The 14,608-nt window shown below is 42.6% G+C and overlaps 1 protein-coding gene across 1 annotated transcript in view; it reads right to left on the bottom strand.

Annotated features, from left to right (window-relative positions):
- Positions 1-14,608, bottom strand: part of cachd1 (cache domain containing 1) — a 72,943-nt gene that overhangs the window by 13,419 nt on the left and 44,916 nt on the right. Inside the window, exons 5-16 of the mRNA XM_044044179.1 lie at positions 13,623-13,749; positions 11,618-11,762; positions 11,314-11,530; positions 11,070-11,219; positions 8,251-8,532; positions 6,922-7,071; positions 3,756-3,879; positions 3,516-3,633; positions 1,977-2,145; positions 1,712-1,854; positions 977-1,158; positions 527-637 (exon numbers count right to left, since the gene is read on the bottom strand). Of these exons, the coding sequence (XP_043900114.1) occupies positions 527-637; positions 977-1,158; positions 1,712-1,854; positions 1,977-2,145; positions 3,516-3,633; positions 3,756-3,879; positions 6,922-7,071; positions 8,251-8,532; positions 11,070-11,219; positions 11,314-11,530; positions 11,618-11,762; positions 13,623-13,749 (1,918 nt within the window). The remainder of the gene's footprint in view (positions 1-526; positions 638-976; positions 1,159-1,711; positions 1,855-1,976; positions 2,146-3,515; positions 3,634-3,755; positions 3,880-6,921; positions 7,072-8,250; positions 8,533-11,069; positions 11,220-11,313; positions 11,531-11,617; positions 11,763-13,622; positions 13,750-14,608) is intronic.

Raw genomic sequence — 14,608 nt, 5'->3', positions numbered from 1 at the left:
GGATTATTATGTCACTCACTACACAGCCCACAACACAGAGCCAAAGCAAAACTGGTCAACGGGTTTTCTTTAGTTTCCCTCAAACTATTTCCTGAAGTGACTCCCAGGCTGAACAGACCACAGTAACGTCTGGGCTTGTAACATAAAGTGAGATTCTTGATGAACAATGGGGGCTAAATATGAATGACCTGCACATAACTGACAATCCTGACTCGTCCACTTCTATGGGGCAGAAACTGTACATCTGGAACTTGGGACCTCTGGTAATGTAAGAGCCAGAGTTTGATTATTCAATTTAAATTCAGGTGCTGCAGCCTTGAAGTGTCGTGGACCTTGTTTCTTAATAAACACACATATTTTTATTACGGATGAGTGTCCACACGTTCTTTTCTTTTTTTTTAAGCAAACATGAGTGTCTTTTTTTATCTCAGTCATCTCAAGAGAGACTGGACTAAAACTACACATGGATTCCAAAAGGTGACCGCAGAGGCTTTACCGAGGTAGAAATATGCATTCTTGTTCTCACCTAGACGCATGGATGGTGTGACTAATTGTGACGACATATCCTGCCCCGCCCACATCCAGGTATGGCCCCGTGAAGGTGATGAGGCCAGGGTTAGCCACGGCGTGCTGGTACCTGCACATCACAACACCACAAGAGGGTTTTTCTCACAGTTAGGGTCATTTTGAAAACAGGAGGACGTGATCTATGTTGAATGAAGGTTTTGGACACACACACACACACACACACACACAACTTTCTCTGATTATCAAACCCCAACCTACAGTTTACTGTTCTTTGAATAAAGTAATGCACTGTTGGCCAAACTTTTAGTGCACACAATGATGGATCACTTCACAGGGAAACCACGAAGCACATATTCCTTCCCTTTAACAACTACTTCCACTACTGCTGCTACACACACACACACACCTTCCCTTCCCCTCCCCCTCCCCCCCTTTCACTAAGCCTCACCATTGTCTGCGGGTCGGGTCGAAGGCTTTGTCCATCAGTGATCCTGGGTAAATCCGGAGCACCCCACTGGGGGTTGCTATGTAACGGCGCACAATGTAGCAGTTGAGGCTACTCATTTCCATTAGTGTCATCCACTCATCCGTGACATGACTGGTCGCCATAACCTCGTTCCTGACAGAGGACTGCAGGGGAGAGATGGAGGAGAACAGAAGAGAACGGAAGAGACACGTATGATGATGATGAGGTAAAGATGGAGGAAGGAATTGAGAGAATGTTTGGCAAATTTGACTGAAGGCAAATTAAAAAAAAAACAACATATCCCTGTGTTCAAGCAGACGGAACCTCAGTACAACGCAATCTGAATCAACTCTGATTGGACTTGATGAGTCCTAAAGCCCTGAGAAACATCCTGACAAGCTTCGAAGTTTGAAAGAGGCGATGAAGTGACTAGAGAGGAGGGGCCTTTAAGACGAGCCTGGGAATCAGAGCTGGGACTGAGGCTTAGAGTTCAAATTCTAACCCCATACTCCCCCTAGGACGGTCATGTGCACACAGGCTGCCAACACCATGTGAGGGTTTCTTAAAGATGCAGAACTTGTTTTTTCTTTTTATGTTAGACATGCTTATCAGACCATGTAAGAAACTGATTTTTTACGATAACAGATATTTGGACTCAGGTAAACAACATTAACAAGTTTTTTTCCATAAGTTGCAGGTGTCCGTGTGCTTGTGTACCTTGAGGCCTGGGTTAGCTATGAGCCTGGTGTTGTCACTCAGGTAGGCGGTGTAGTGCTCCACCATACGCTTTGTTTCAGGCTGACTGAGGTGTTCATACGGAGAGGAGAAACTACCAGCTGCCAACATCACAGTGGGGGACTCTGGGAAAGACAGAGACGGAGAGAGAGAAAGAGAGAGGGAGACATCATATATGCTCAGTTGTCAACAAATTAATTCAGGTCATTTATTGTACATTAGTCTGCGGATTTGTTGCTTTTCTTACCAACGGTGGCGAGCTGCTTGAAGTGCAGGCAGGAACTGGGCTGACCCAGCAGGTCCAGGCGGTGGTAGAGCAGCTTGGAGCTGGGAGCCGTGTTCAGGTTCTTCAGCTGCTTCACTGGGATCTCAGGCTGCACGTACACGATGCACAGGATGAACGATGTGTCCTGAACCTACATGATGAAACAGGAGCAGAAGAGGAGGCTTTTTTTATATATATGTATATATTATATATATAGCAGGCAGTGGTGCAATAAATGTGTGGAGTGAAAAGATAAAGGAGAGAAGGAAACTGATGTGTAAATGTTTAAATATACACATTTACATCCCGCTCATAATTACTTATTGAACTTTAAAGACCAGCGTGAGCTCGCAAACACAAACTACAGGGCGTTAATATAATTTACAGACTCCACTCCAAAGTAGACGCCAGGGAGGCATTACGCTCACTCGCTATCCTCATCTGTCTTTTTTTTTTTCTTCACCGTTTAGCGTCAGACATCTCAGTCAGTGTTTTACAAGCTGCGGGCGTCTTCCAGAGAAGATAAATGTCTGGTCCTACATTGGGAGACTCTGTGATTAAATCACAGAAACTGTCTAACAGTAAATGTCTTTCTGAGAGAGCCAGGTTTGATAAATGAATAGGAAACAGGAGACCTTTATTGCATCGCATGTTTTGTCTTAAAAGGTGTAGGTTTTCTGGAAAGCATACAGCCGAAAAACTAAATCAGAAAAGTCAAAGTAAAAGTAAAGCTTTCACTATTCACCAGTAAGAAAGCATTAAACATTATGAATTTAATTATGGTCAAAAAGGCACAAAAGGGAACAATGTGAAACACTCATAACAGAATGCTGTGGTATAAGTGGCCGATAAAATGACACAACTCTTTTGAATGAATGCTTTTGAGGTCACTCTGCCACTTATTTGGCTTTGGAAAAGTCATTTAACAAAAAAAAAACCCAGAATGCTGCAAAACTCATGGCAGAAGTAATGTGTTTTGGTTTGTGTGAAATAAAAGCAACAAAAAACCCAAAAATGTCAAAATCTTAAATGCCCAAAGTGTGATATTTATTTCTCCTGCCAAAGGTTTAACGGTCAGAAATGAAAAAGACTCCATATGGCACGATGTTAGTGCTGTTCTAATGCCAGTTTTTCTTCCCAAACACATGACACTAAAGGAGGGCCTGTGCGGAAAAGTAGATTGGTGGGATAGACAGACAGGGTGTGGGATCACTTGGTTTTTTATTACACTAACTAATGTAAGGTGGGGCAGCCTTGGTGGAGACACAAAGGCCGGGAACATAAATCTCAATATTGCTTTTTGAAAGTAGGTACTGCAATGTTTAAGAGCAATAAGACAGAAATGAAAGAGTAGGGAGATAGAGTTGTATCGTCATCACTTCTTAATAATGTCATTCAGCCCTCGAGCCAAAAATGTGGTTCTACAATATGTGTGTGCAAATGTTTGTTCTGCTCAAATTGACTTAGAAACTACAAATATACTGACTATATCGTTCTTGTTTGTTTTTGTTCGTCACCTACCAGTTTCCAGGCGTAGCTGACATTATACGCGTCTTTGCTGTTGTCTCTGAGTCGGTTGGTGTGCCAGGACAGAGACGAGTTCACTGGAACAGCAATGACCTGACTGCCCAGAGGGAGGCTGCAAGAGACACACACACACACACACACACAGATTTATAAATCATTACATTATGCACAAGATGCATGCCGCTGCATGTCATTCTGCTGTAGAGGTCTTTAATTTCCCCCTTTCATTCGCACCTGAGGATGTTCTGTCGGACAACAGGGAATCCTGGGATATTCTCGTAGTGGATGATGTCTGTGTGAAGGGGAGGTTCAGTCATCAGGTAGGGTCGAGTCAGCGACGGGTGCATCAGGGTGTAACCTGGGAATCAGAAAAGTGATTTTATGATCACTGGTGCTTATACAGTACATGTTGAGACAGAAACATCAACACCACCAAACCATTTCAAAGACAAACTGGATCTGCAACAACAAATTATTGGGAACCTGCATGAAAATTACAGATGACTTGCTATCAAAAATACAAATCATAGTCTTTTCCATAAACTGTCTGTAGAGAAACAGAAATTAAGCCTCTTTTATACTATACATGTCTGAAGCTGAAGGTAAAACTGGTAAAAATTCATGGAAAATGTGTGAATATTCTCACACGAAAGGGAAATTTGCCAACTTCTGTGTTTGTGTAAATAAATGCTACACATACACAGAATTCTTACGGTTCACATCTTCTCTGTCAGTAAAACACTTAATTGGGTCTACTTTTTAATACAAAGCTATTGATGCTACAAGACCACGGCACCACTACTGCTCATTATTTAATGTTGCTCTACTCTTAAAATCTAAAAATCCCCGCAGCACAGCAATATTTGAGGTTCTGCTCGAGAGCGTGTCGTTTTGTGACACAGCAGCGGCAGTAATCATTTTTGGGAGCCTACAAGAAACTCAAGAAAGAGCCCATCTGTACTGAATGGGGTAAACAAGCAAAGAATTTACACAGTTCTAATACAGAGCATAATATTTAGTTGGGGGGAGAAAAGGTGCGACTCCCAGCAGGTGTGGTGTGTCACATTCTTTAAGGGAAAGTCTCTCAGTTCCTTTTAAATATACCAAACTACAGCCCACACCACACACATACCTTAGTGTGGTTCAGATGCAGATAATGAAATTAAAGAGAAAATAAAAATAATAAAACGCCTTGATACCATTTTTATCTTCATGTCCTGAAACCTCCAGTCAGCGGCTTATTTACCTAAATATATTTAGCTAAACTCTCATTGGCAGCAGACAATTTAAATACCAGCTAATAACTGTAATGAGTCATTTGTCAATGTTTACCAAGTTGCTGTGCTAATAAGTACGGCGCAGTAATAAGCTATAATTTGATGGCATAATGATTCTAATAACAAACATTTGAGAGAGAGAGAGGGGGCAGAAAAAAAGAGACTCATTGAGCAGAGCAGCAGCCAAACTCACACAGCTGCAAAAATTCACTCGCAATCATAACAAATAATAATTGTGAACAATTCCATTGCTGAACACTTATTCCCACAATCGGGTGAAGTACGTCACTTATTCTGCTTGTTTTATGACTTTCCTGCACCATACTTTCACCACCATTCCACAAATCCTTCCCCTCCAACTTTAAATGTTTCCCACCTGTTCTCCACTCTCCTCTCCTTAAGCTACTTAAAATGTAAGCTTTCATTTAGCCTTCTTCCTACCTTCCTTAGCCTTCCTTCTTCTTATTTAATTAGCATAGCGCAGACTTTAAACCACATACAAGTGAACCTATAAGGCAAGATATCAATGTGTGACGCTAGTTCCCTAGGGTGAGAAAATAAAAGACAACAACAAAGATAAGCAACAGCTAACGCAAGCGCAAGAGAGGGGAGGGCATTATGACATCATTGTTTTCCCAAAGTAGCGTATTAGTTAGTTATTCTACATGTTTTTACACTTGTATTTAGTAGTTGGGAAAAGCGGGAAAGTCAACTTTCATGGTTGACACAAGTGTTCCTCCTCCTCAACCGTTAGCTGTAGGCTACCTGTGTACGATTTTATACTTAATTATGTAAAAATGCTGGTTTTTTAAATATAGTAACAATGTGTGATTAACATTTGACTGGGGTACGTACTGTGTGTAATAACGCTAGGTTAGTAAGTGTACTGGTCGATGCTAGCAACATGACGATACGTTAGCATTATTAGTCATGACTTGCTAACACTAGCTATAGGGCTTGAGAACTGCGTTTTATTGAGTGATGCACGTCCATGTTAAGGGCGGTGAACACATGGGTGCTGTTTTCTAGACTTTCCCACTCCTGTTTTCAAAAACTTCACCTACACTCATTTTGGTTTCCTTGGTTATTTCCACTTTTGTGAAAACAGGCAGCAAATAAAAGCTAATTTGAAGAAATTAGTTATGCAGCAATGGTGTGAAAATGAGAAAATATGCCATCTCTCCACAACGTTTATCCTCATATTCCTGACATTCCAACACTGTCCACTTCCTTCTATGTGTTGGCAGCACGAGAGAAAAACACTGCAGCTGAAATATGGGTTACGTTCTGAGAAAATCACAAATTAGCTTGAGGATGCTGTGGTTCTGCTTCTGGCTATTAATCTCTTTATGTTTTAATTTAAAAAAGGTGGCATTTGTGTTGCCAGTAAATGCATTAAAACAAGTTTTTCAAGGTTCAAAGTTTATTTCCTCCACTTTTCATCCCTCCTGTCCACCTAACTGGAAGACAGTGTCACCAAAGCGGTGTACTTTTCTTTTCTTTTTTTCATTTTGCAGCTAATGTAACTATCTGTCCATTAATAACACGAGTCCACAGGCCTACAGAGCACACAACTTGATTGTTGTTTGGCACCAGTAGTTTGGTCAAGCCCCCTCTGCTGGAGCCAAGACAAACCAAGCCCGGACATGAGCTCTACCGCCCTGCGCTGGAGCAACGCACACACACAGCCATGGCTCAGCCGAGAATGAAATGCCAAAGAAGTGCCAGCACTACAGAGAAGACATCAATTACGTCTAATTTGAGATTAATGGCTGTGGAGGAAGACAAAATAAAGAGTAATTCCACTAATTCCAAACAAGAACACGAAAATACACTCTCTTCAAAACATTGAGCGTGTTTCTCTCAGACTTTGACGTATAAAGATTGATGATACTGGAGTAGCACCAGTAGACTGGAGGAGTTTACTTTAAATTGTTTTGTCGCTGGATTAGCAATCTGTGCTGTAAGGCTGTAAGAATTTATTTCATAATTCGCCAAAAAAACATTTGAGGCTGCTGAAAACACATTGGTGAAAGGGCACCAGCAGATGGACCAGCTCGTTCTTCTGTGGGAGAACAAGGTACCCAACAAAATCTGTTCTTTCCAGTACTCATGAGACTGACCTTTGTTGTCAATGAGGAAGGTGTATGAAGCCAGTGAGTCCTGGTAGTAAGTGACATCCTCTAAGATGTAGGCCAGGTTCACATCCACCCCGACGACGCCCAGCAGCATGTTACCGAAGTAGCACGGCCGACTTACAGTCATAATAAAGCCTGAAAAAAAGAAGAGTGCAGAGTTGATACAACAGTATAACAAAAACCAAAACTTTGGTGAGTGAGTAAAAACCCTGCAAAAAGTGCGTAATTCAATCACAATCAGCTTCTCAAATTGCCTGAATTAGGCCCTGAATAGTCACAAATATTGACTTAGGAGTTGTTCACATGCAGAGTCTGAAAATACTTGAAAAACGCGTGGAAGCCAGAAGCCAGAGCCGTTTCTAACTGAGGCAGTAATGGCCGTGCACTTCTGTCGTAATAATAAAAGACAGCAGATATAACAGATGCTGCAGCAGCTTCACTCAGCACGTTTACATGCACAGTTAAATCGCACTGAGGCTGTAGTCCGACTAAGACAGGCAACTGGAACACTTGCCGTGTCCGGGTATACATGTGGAGGAGTGAATCGATTTATCGGGCGCGTATGTCTGACTCCGCCTCTGTAGGTGACACTGCATCTCTCCATAAGCTAGTGCGTCACAGAAAAACAAACCACAAAGATGGACGGTGATTGGAGTAATCGAACCATGAATCACATTATCCAGGTCTGTTAGTGCGATTCAGACTAGCTCGATTTTAGTCTGACTAACATGTTTACATGACATTTAGGAAACCAAATTATTGTCTTAGCACAACTTAAATTGGACTTTTAACATGCATGTGAACACAATGAATGAATTAGTATCGACCTAAGAAAAAAAAAGAAAGATTAATAGTGTGTTTGTGTAAAACCTCTGCTTCAACAGCTGATTCAAGAGCTTCATCTGGACGACAGAGGTTAAAAACTTCAGATTCAGATTTAACAAGGACCAGTTTGACTTTGACTTTGCCCCAAGCATCAAAAGACAAGCTGAAAGCACTCCCTGCATTCCCAAAATGTCAAGATGCTTTCATGTCGGTGCGTTACGGATATGCTCAGAAAAACAGGCGTCATAGCAGATGCACGTCACAACCATGTTGCTCTCATTTGTGTTTGTTTGTGCCCGCAAAATACAGACCATGTGATCGGCCCGTTAGAAATCAAACATCTGCTCTGATTTCGGCATGTTCGGTACAGCCACTGCATGTTCACCACAAGTTACATTGTGTTGCCAACTTCAAAATGAAAACAACTGAGCTGACCTCAATTCTGAACATGCACACAGAGTCATGGAGAAGTGGGTCCAGACTACTCACCGTCTCCCATCGGATCAGAGTAGGGCAGACTGAAGCGGGCCAGGTCGATCATGCGGTTGGGAAGGTTGATATAGAAGCGACCAACTGTTGTCTCCAAGTTGCTCAGTTGGTTCAGAACCATCATGCTTCCCTTCACCACGGGAATCGCTGAAGCTCCTGAACCGGACGATGAAGTCATAGAGGAGCGGTCGCGATCTGCTGCTCTGTCGACGCCATACTTGACAGAATTCTGCTCGGCCAGGTCCCTGAGGAACGCCAACTCCTTCAGGCCAGTTACTCCCTCTGAGGTGGGCGAGAAGGAGAGGGGTAGAGAATGAGTTTATAACAGAGTAAAAAGCTATTCAGTAGAGAGAACATTACTCAAATTCCTTGTATAGAAGGCAACCAATAGTTTTCTTTCCTCTAAAGGTGTTTAAAAAAACAACTCTTTAAAGGAGCTGGCGAGCAACAAATCACATTCCTGCTGCCGAATGGGATGAATTCATCGGCGTTGTATTTCAAGGAACAATTGACCCCGTACAGTTCACATGCTCAAGCAGCCAGAGGCCTGTAACAACGCACATGGTCACACGTCGCTATGTGGATTCCTCACGTTGACAGAGATATTTCTTACGAGCAGGCCGTAACCTGTGAGCCCGTGTCATTATTTGTACAATCTCCCTGCATCTGTCGCTCAGAAATCACAACTTAATCCTCCATGTAGTTGAGGAGTTAACGCACAGACTCGATCTTTTCCGAGCCCCATAAGGTCATTTGAGGGAGAGCGGATGGCTATGGTTGGACCTTGCAGCTGTCACCTGGAACATTTGGCATCGTACAACCTATTAGGAAGGATAGGGACACAGAATGTCTGCCAGTATCCAATCATTCACTGGATTAAAGCAGAATCCCCTTTTAATGCCAAGGCTCTGCTCTGCTGATCATTACGCTGGGCGGGTGACGGCCCGTGTCATCTTGGGTGGCAATGTCAAACAAACACAGAGGAGTGATTCACTGACAGCACAAGGTTTGGTTCACTATTGATTGCCTAGCAAGTGGCCTTTCCCACTTTCTTTCAATGTGAGGGTCCTGACATTCTGAATGTTGAGCCAGTGTAAAGTTATGTGGGCGTCATTGAGCAACATGTGTAATTATCCATCCATCTTCTACTGCTTTATCGTCCATAAGACGGTCACGGGGGGTGCCAACCTCAGCTGACATAGGGCGATAGGGTGGGGTACACCCTGGACAGTTCGCCAGTCCATTGCAGGGCCACATAAAGAGACCTACGGTCCAATTTGACCTAATCCCCATATTGCATGTGTGTGGACTGTGGGAGGAAGCCGGAGAGACCCGGAGAAAACCCCCACACACAAGGAAAGAACATGCAAACCCCATGCAGAAAGGCCCTTGTTCCAACCGGGGCTCGAAACCAGGTCTTCTTGCTGCAAAAGCAAAGGAGAGCAACCGTGTGGCCCTCCTGTGTCATTATAATATTCATAATATATGAAATATGTGCTGAGTGATTTTCTGGAGAGAAATTAATTCCACTGAAACTCGCCTCTTTTGAATATTCAAGACAAGTTCTTTAGTTAATCCCAAATCGTGGTGAAACATTTTGATGTGGAGTTATTTTATCCAGATAAATATGTCAAGAGATCATTGCAGTTTTTAATCATAAGCCTTTGATGCTGCTTGAAATTTTGTGACCATAATACATGAAAAGAATCTATTGGAAAACTCACTACAGGTGACGGGGCAGAATTTTTGTTTTTTGGAGAATAAGCGAGTATTTTATTAATATACACAAACATACTCGTGTGCATAAACACACGCACTTCACATTTGGCAAGGGATGCAGGGAATAAGACACACAGTGTGGGCCTTTCAGCTGTGTGAGCGGCATCAACAGCGACAAAACAAATGTTTTTTTGGATATGCAATTCTAATAAACTCAGAGGATGAGAGATTTCAGCAGCCTTTTCATCACAGAGCTCTTTAAACAGCCACGGCCTCTGTCAGTCGCACACAGGGAGAGGTATGCCCTTTGAAGTCTCACTCTCTCCTCTCTTAGATGTCCCTCATTTCCATTCTACCATGCAAAAATTATTTGTATTGATGGTGGACTAATGCATGCACAGCAGAGGTGTGTGTGTGTGTGTTGCAAGGTGGGGAATCAGAGAAAGCAGATGCACTGACAAGGACACAATAAAAAGGAGGGAGAGGAAGCATGTGCACCACACACCGAACGAACAGACGCACACACACACACAGATGATGACAACAAAAAGCCTTTGAGGTTTCTGAGCACCTCTCTAAGCTTCAGTTTTCTCTTAAGCTGATTGTACACAAGAGAAAGGATGTCGAGTAAATAGAAGCAGCTCCCAGGAGAACCAGAAAGGAGACATTTGCAGAGCAAGAAATTAATTTGGCAATAACTGTTCAGTATGGGGGAGAGATATGAGCTTTAAATGATATAAAAATAATGTGCCATCATGAAATTGCAATAACATCATTTATTTTATTCTTTTTATATGTATTTTCTTTTCCACGTGTGAGCTTTCATTAATTACGTGTTTTATTTATGACTTTGAACAGCACTGGTTTACTGTGGTTGTTTTGAAATTGCTCTTAAATAGTCTATTCATTAAAGATAAACACAGGAATGACTCACAATTTTATCTTGGCTGCATGAAATCGACTGAAGGCTGCAAGCTTGAGACCGCTGCATTAAACATTATTTAATGTCATGCATTTCACTGTGTAAAATCGCCCCGATTGTGATGGCAAATGTAAACCGTTTTGTATAAAGTGATGTGATTTGAAGAGGAAGCATGTACCGTTCATGAGAGCGTAGGTGAGGATCATGACGGAGTTGTTAAGGTGCCGATTCTCCTCTCTGACCACGCTGAGCGTCGCCCTCTTCTCCTGCTCCGATGAGTCTCGGGACGTGATGCCGGATGACAGGTAGATGATCACCATGTCTGTTGCTGATAAAGAAACAGGAACCACATATAGATATTAGTTACTGCCAGAAAACACGATGATGCCGTTCAAAGGAATGCTTTCCGCACAGGTGCTTACTGGTGCTGTGTTTGCTGAGGCTCGTGGTGTTTCGGAGCAGCTGGAAGGCCTTCTGGAAACCCGCTGCGTGGTGCGTGGCTCCATCTGAAGCCTTGATGTTGGAGACGAAGGTGCTCATCTTCCTCTTGGTCTCACTGGTGGCTGGTGACAGCAGACTCTTATAGCACTGGTCCAGGGAACAGGAACGAACCGTCTCTGCCACCGACAGGATGGAGATCTGGCGAGGAGGGATAACAGTGGTTAACGGTGACGCCAGTTAAGGTCAGCGGCAAACTACAGAGAGTTTAATCCCCCCTGCAGTTACCTTGTCGTGCTCGTCTACGGAGTTAAGGATGACAAGTGCAGAGTCTCTGGCGATCTGAAGCTGCGTATCAGTTATGGACGCTCCATGGTCGACCATCACCACGATGTGTTTAGACTGGGGTCGCACTGCAGACACATACACGGGCCTGCAGGGAACACACACACACACACACACACACACACACGGCCACATCAGATAAATACACAGACTTTTTAAATGTCACTTGGAGTGAAATTTAAGACTAATGTTACTGCCCAAAACACATTTGATCAATTATTTTCTTCAAATAACTGTTACCAATTATTTTGAGAAAAAAATCATCATAAAAGCCTACTTCCTATGTGTCAACATTTTCAAGACTTTTGAAAGAGGGATTCAACACATTTTACTACTAATTAGGTTCATCTTGTTTTTAGATGTATGAATTCAATGCCCTTTAGGACTTTTAAGGATCCGCGGGAACTCGGCAATACGCGATATAAAACTGTAGAAGCATTGTGAGCATAAAGTTGTGATTGAAAAGCTAAAAATAAGAGGTGAACCAAAGGGTTAATGCAGCCTTGAAGCTCTGCGCTCATGGCAAACAAATTAAGTTTTGCAGAATATAAAATGTCACATCTTCATAACGTCATAACTGCGTGTGAGTTTTTGAGCTATGGACAAAAGCATGTCCAATCAAGCGACTGTGAAGCTTTGACCATTGACCGATTAATCATTTCATCTCCGAGTCAGTTTTCTAGCATTCCTCAAGTCACAGCGACGGTGAACTGTGACATCTGACCACTAAATTCTAGTCAGTTCATCTTTGAAACAAGCACCGACAGGAATGATGAACTGAAACACTGTGGCACACGATGAAAACGTGCCTGAAGTACATAGACCGTATGGGGTACAGTGTTTTTAATTTGTGTGAATAAACTCTTGAAGAGTCGTCTCTCCGTGTCTGTCCTGCAGCTTTTTCTACTCTCCCCTTTACTGTTGTTTCTGTTTGCGATTCAACAATAAAAAAAAGCTGACGTTGGCCAGTTGTGTGACTAAAACCAGACTTTTAAAATACATGTTAACATGTTACTCGGACTGAAATGTCATATAAACTTACTGTGTGACAGTGAGACAGTCACATTGCAAAAATAACGACGCTATACTAAGATATTATCTATCCTTGTTTTATCTATTTTTTTTTCTACTTTTAAAGGTTGTTGTGTGTCACTGTATGTTCCTACAGACTATTGTCAGGTTTAAGAGGGTGTGTTCTTGTGTTTGTTACCACCAGTAGACCAGTAGACCTCATGGAGACCAAAACCTGATCCTAATGAACCTCATTTCTGAGATACTGGTTGAGTTTAGAGGCAAAGATATGAATTTGGTCAAAGTAGGAGTTAGGCATTTACTGCATGTGGATAACGCTTTGGTGAGGCTGTCAGAATGTGTGTGTGTGGTCTGCTGGACAAGGAGACACTAACACAGAGTGGAGTGTCTCCTTGTCCAAGGCCAGTGATGTACTCACAAAGCCTCATTCACACTTGACGTAAGCCAGGCAGTGTAATTTCTATGATGGCCATGTGCCAGCTCACTCACTCCAACAGTGAGGGGTAAAAAATAAAATTAAAAAATCCCAGTGGACATGATTAAAAAAAGTAAAAAGACCAACGGAGAGACAAAGATAGTGAAATTAAAGGCAAAAGAGAAGCCATCTTTAAGCTGTTGCTGTAAAAAAAAAACAAAAAAACAACAACAGTGGAAGTGTGAAATTCCAGTGGGCTTTAGTGGTACATCAGGACCACATTCCTGCAAGGGGCAGTGTGTGTGTCAGGGTGTGCGATGGCAGCATGCCATCATCATGCCCTCTGGGCCACCCCACGGCAACTGACAGAAGAGGAGGAGGAGGAGGAGGTGGGAAGACGGTGAAGACGAGGCAGGAATGAGTTGCGGGTTTAAAAAGCCTGTTTTGAGATTATTAATACCCAATCAAACAGCTGAGAACAATCAAAAATAAACAAAGGACCTGCTGCGGTGCTCGTAGCTTCCTTTGCAGTGGAACTTGTGAGCAGGGAAGACGGTGAAGATGCCCTCCTCTGAGCTGAAGTACTGCCATTTAATCCCGGGGTTGGACTTCAGGTTGTCAGCCAACACTGCAGGAGGAAAACACACCAGAGAACAAGACAAGTTAGATGACAACCATGGCAGAAGAAGGTGAAGGAGAGAAAACAGATGAGTGAGTGAGGAGTTGTTGGAGGTTTCACTGCCACAAACTCTATCTGTCAGAGAAACCTTTCAAATGCAGGAGTCAGCTGTATGTGTGTGTGTGTACTTGTATTGGTTTCCAATAAAGGACCTTTTCTGGTATAAACACTGACCTCATTAGGACAAGTAGTCCTCATGGAGACCAAAACCTGGTCCGAATGAAGCAGAACCTCATTTCTGAGCAACTGGTTTTCTTCCTGTTTGACTTATTTTTTTTTTTATTACAAATAAACCTGATTTGTCTACTTTGGAAAACACAATATGCATTGCACTAGTTGTTTTTAAGAAAAGAAAAGTATACTTCACATTCTGAGATGACAGAAATGACTGATGTGGTTGCCACAGTCGTTGGACATAATGTTGGGTATGTTAGGTTTAACCACCAGGAGTGTGTTGAATGCAAGTACAGACTGTAGGCGTCATTTTGTTTTTCATGCTCCGCTGTGATTCTCAGGAACATGTGACTATTTAGAAAAGGGGGGAGGGTTCAAACGTGTAAGAAATCCTTCATTCACTATACTACTACTTATATACCAGCATTTCATCACGTCTGTTTCTCTCTTGGCAGATAAACGTCAGTTTAATTGCAGTCACATTGCAGAGATGAAAACCTGAATCGTGTTTGTGAGCTGCTGCACTTTTCACGCCTCACACAAGACTGACAGAGAGTGAGTACATTCCTCTCTGGTTGGCTTTTTCCCAATTCACAAATAACAACTCGTGAAAAAAAGTACACAACACGTCTCT

The sequence above is a fragment of the Solea senegalensis genome, linkage group LG14 (assembly GCF_019176455.1).
Source record: "Solea senegalensis isolate Sse05_10M linkage group LG14, IFAPA_SoseM_1, whole genome shotgun sequence".
Classification (NCBI taxonomy): domain Eukaryota; kingdom Metazoa; phylum Chordata; class Actinopteri; order Pleuronectiformes; family Soleidae; genus Solea; species Solea senegalensis.
Note: the sequence above shows the minus strand (reverse complement) of the source record. Positions and strands in the feature narration are given on the sequence as shown.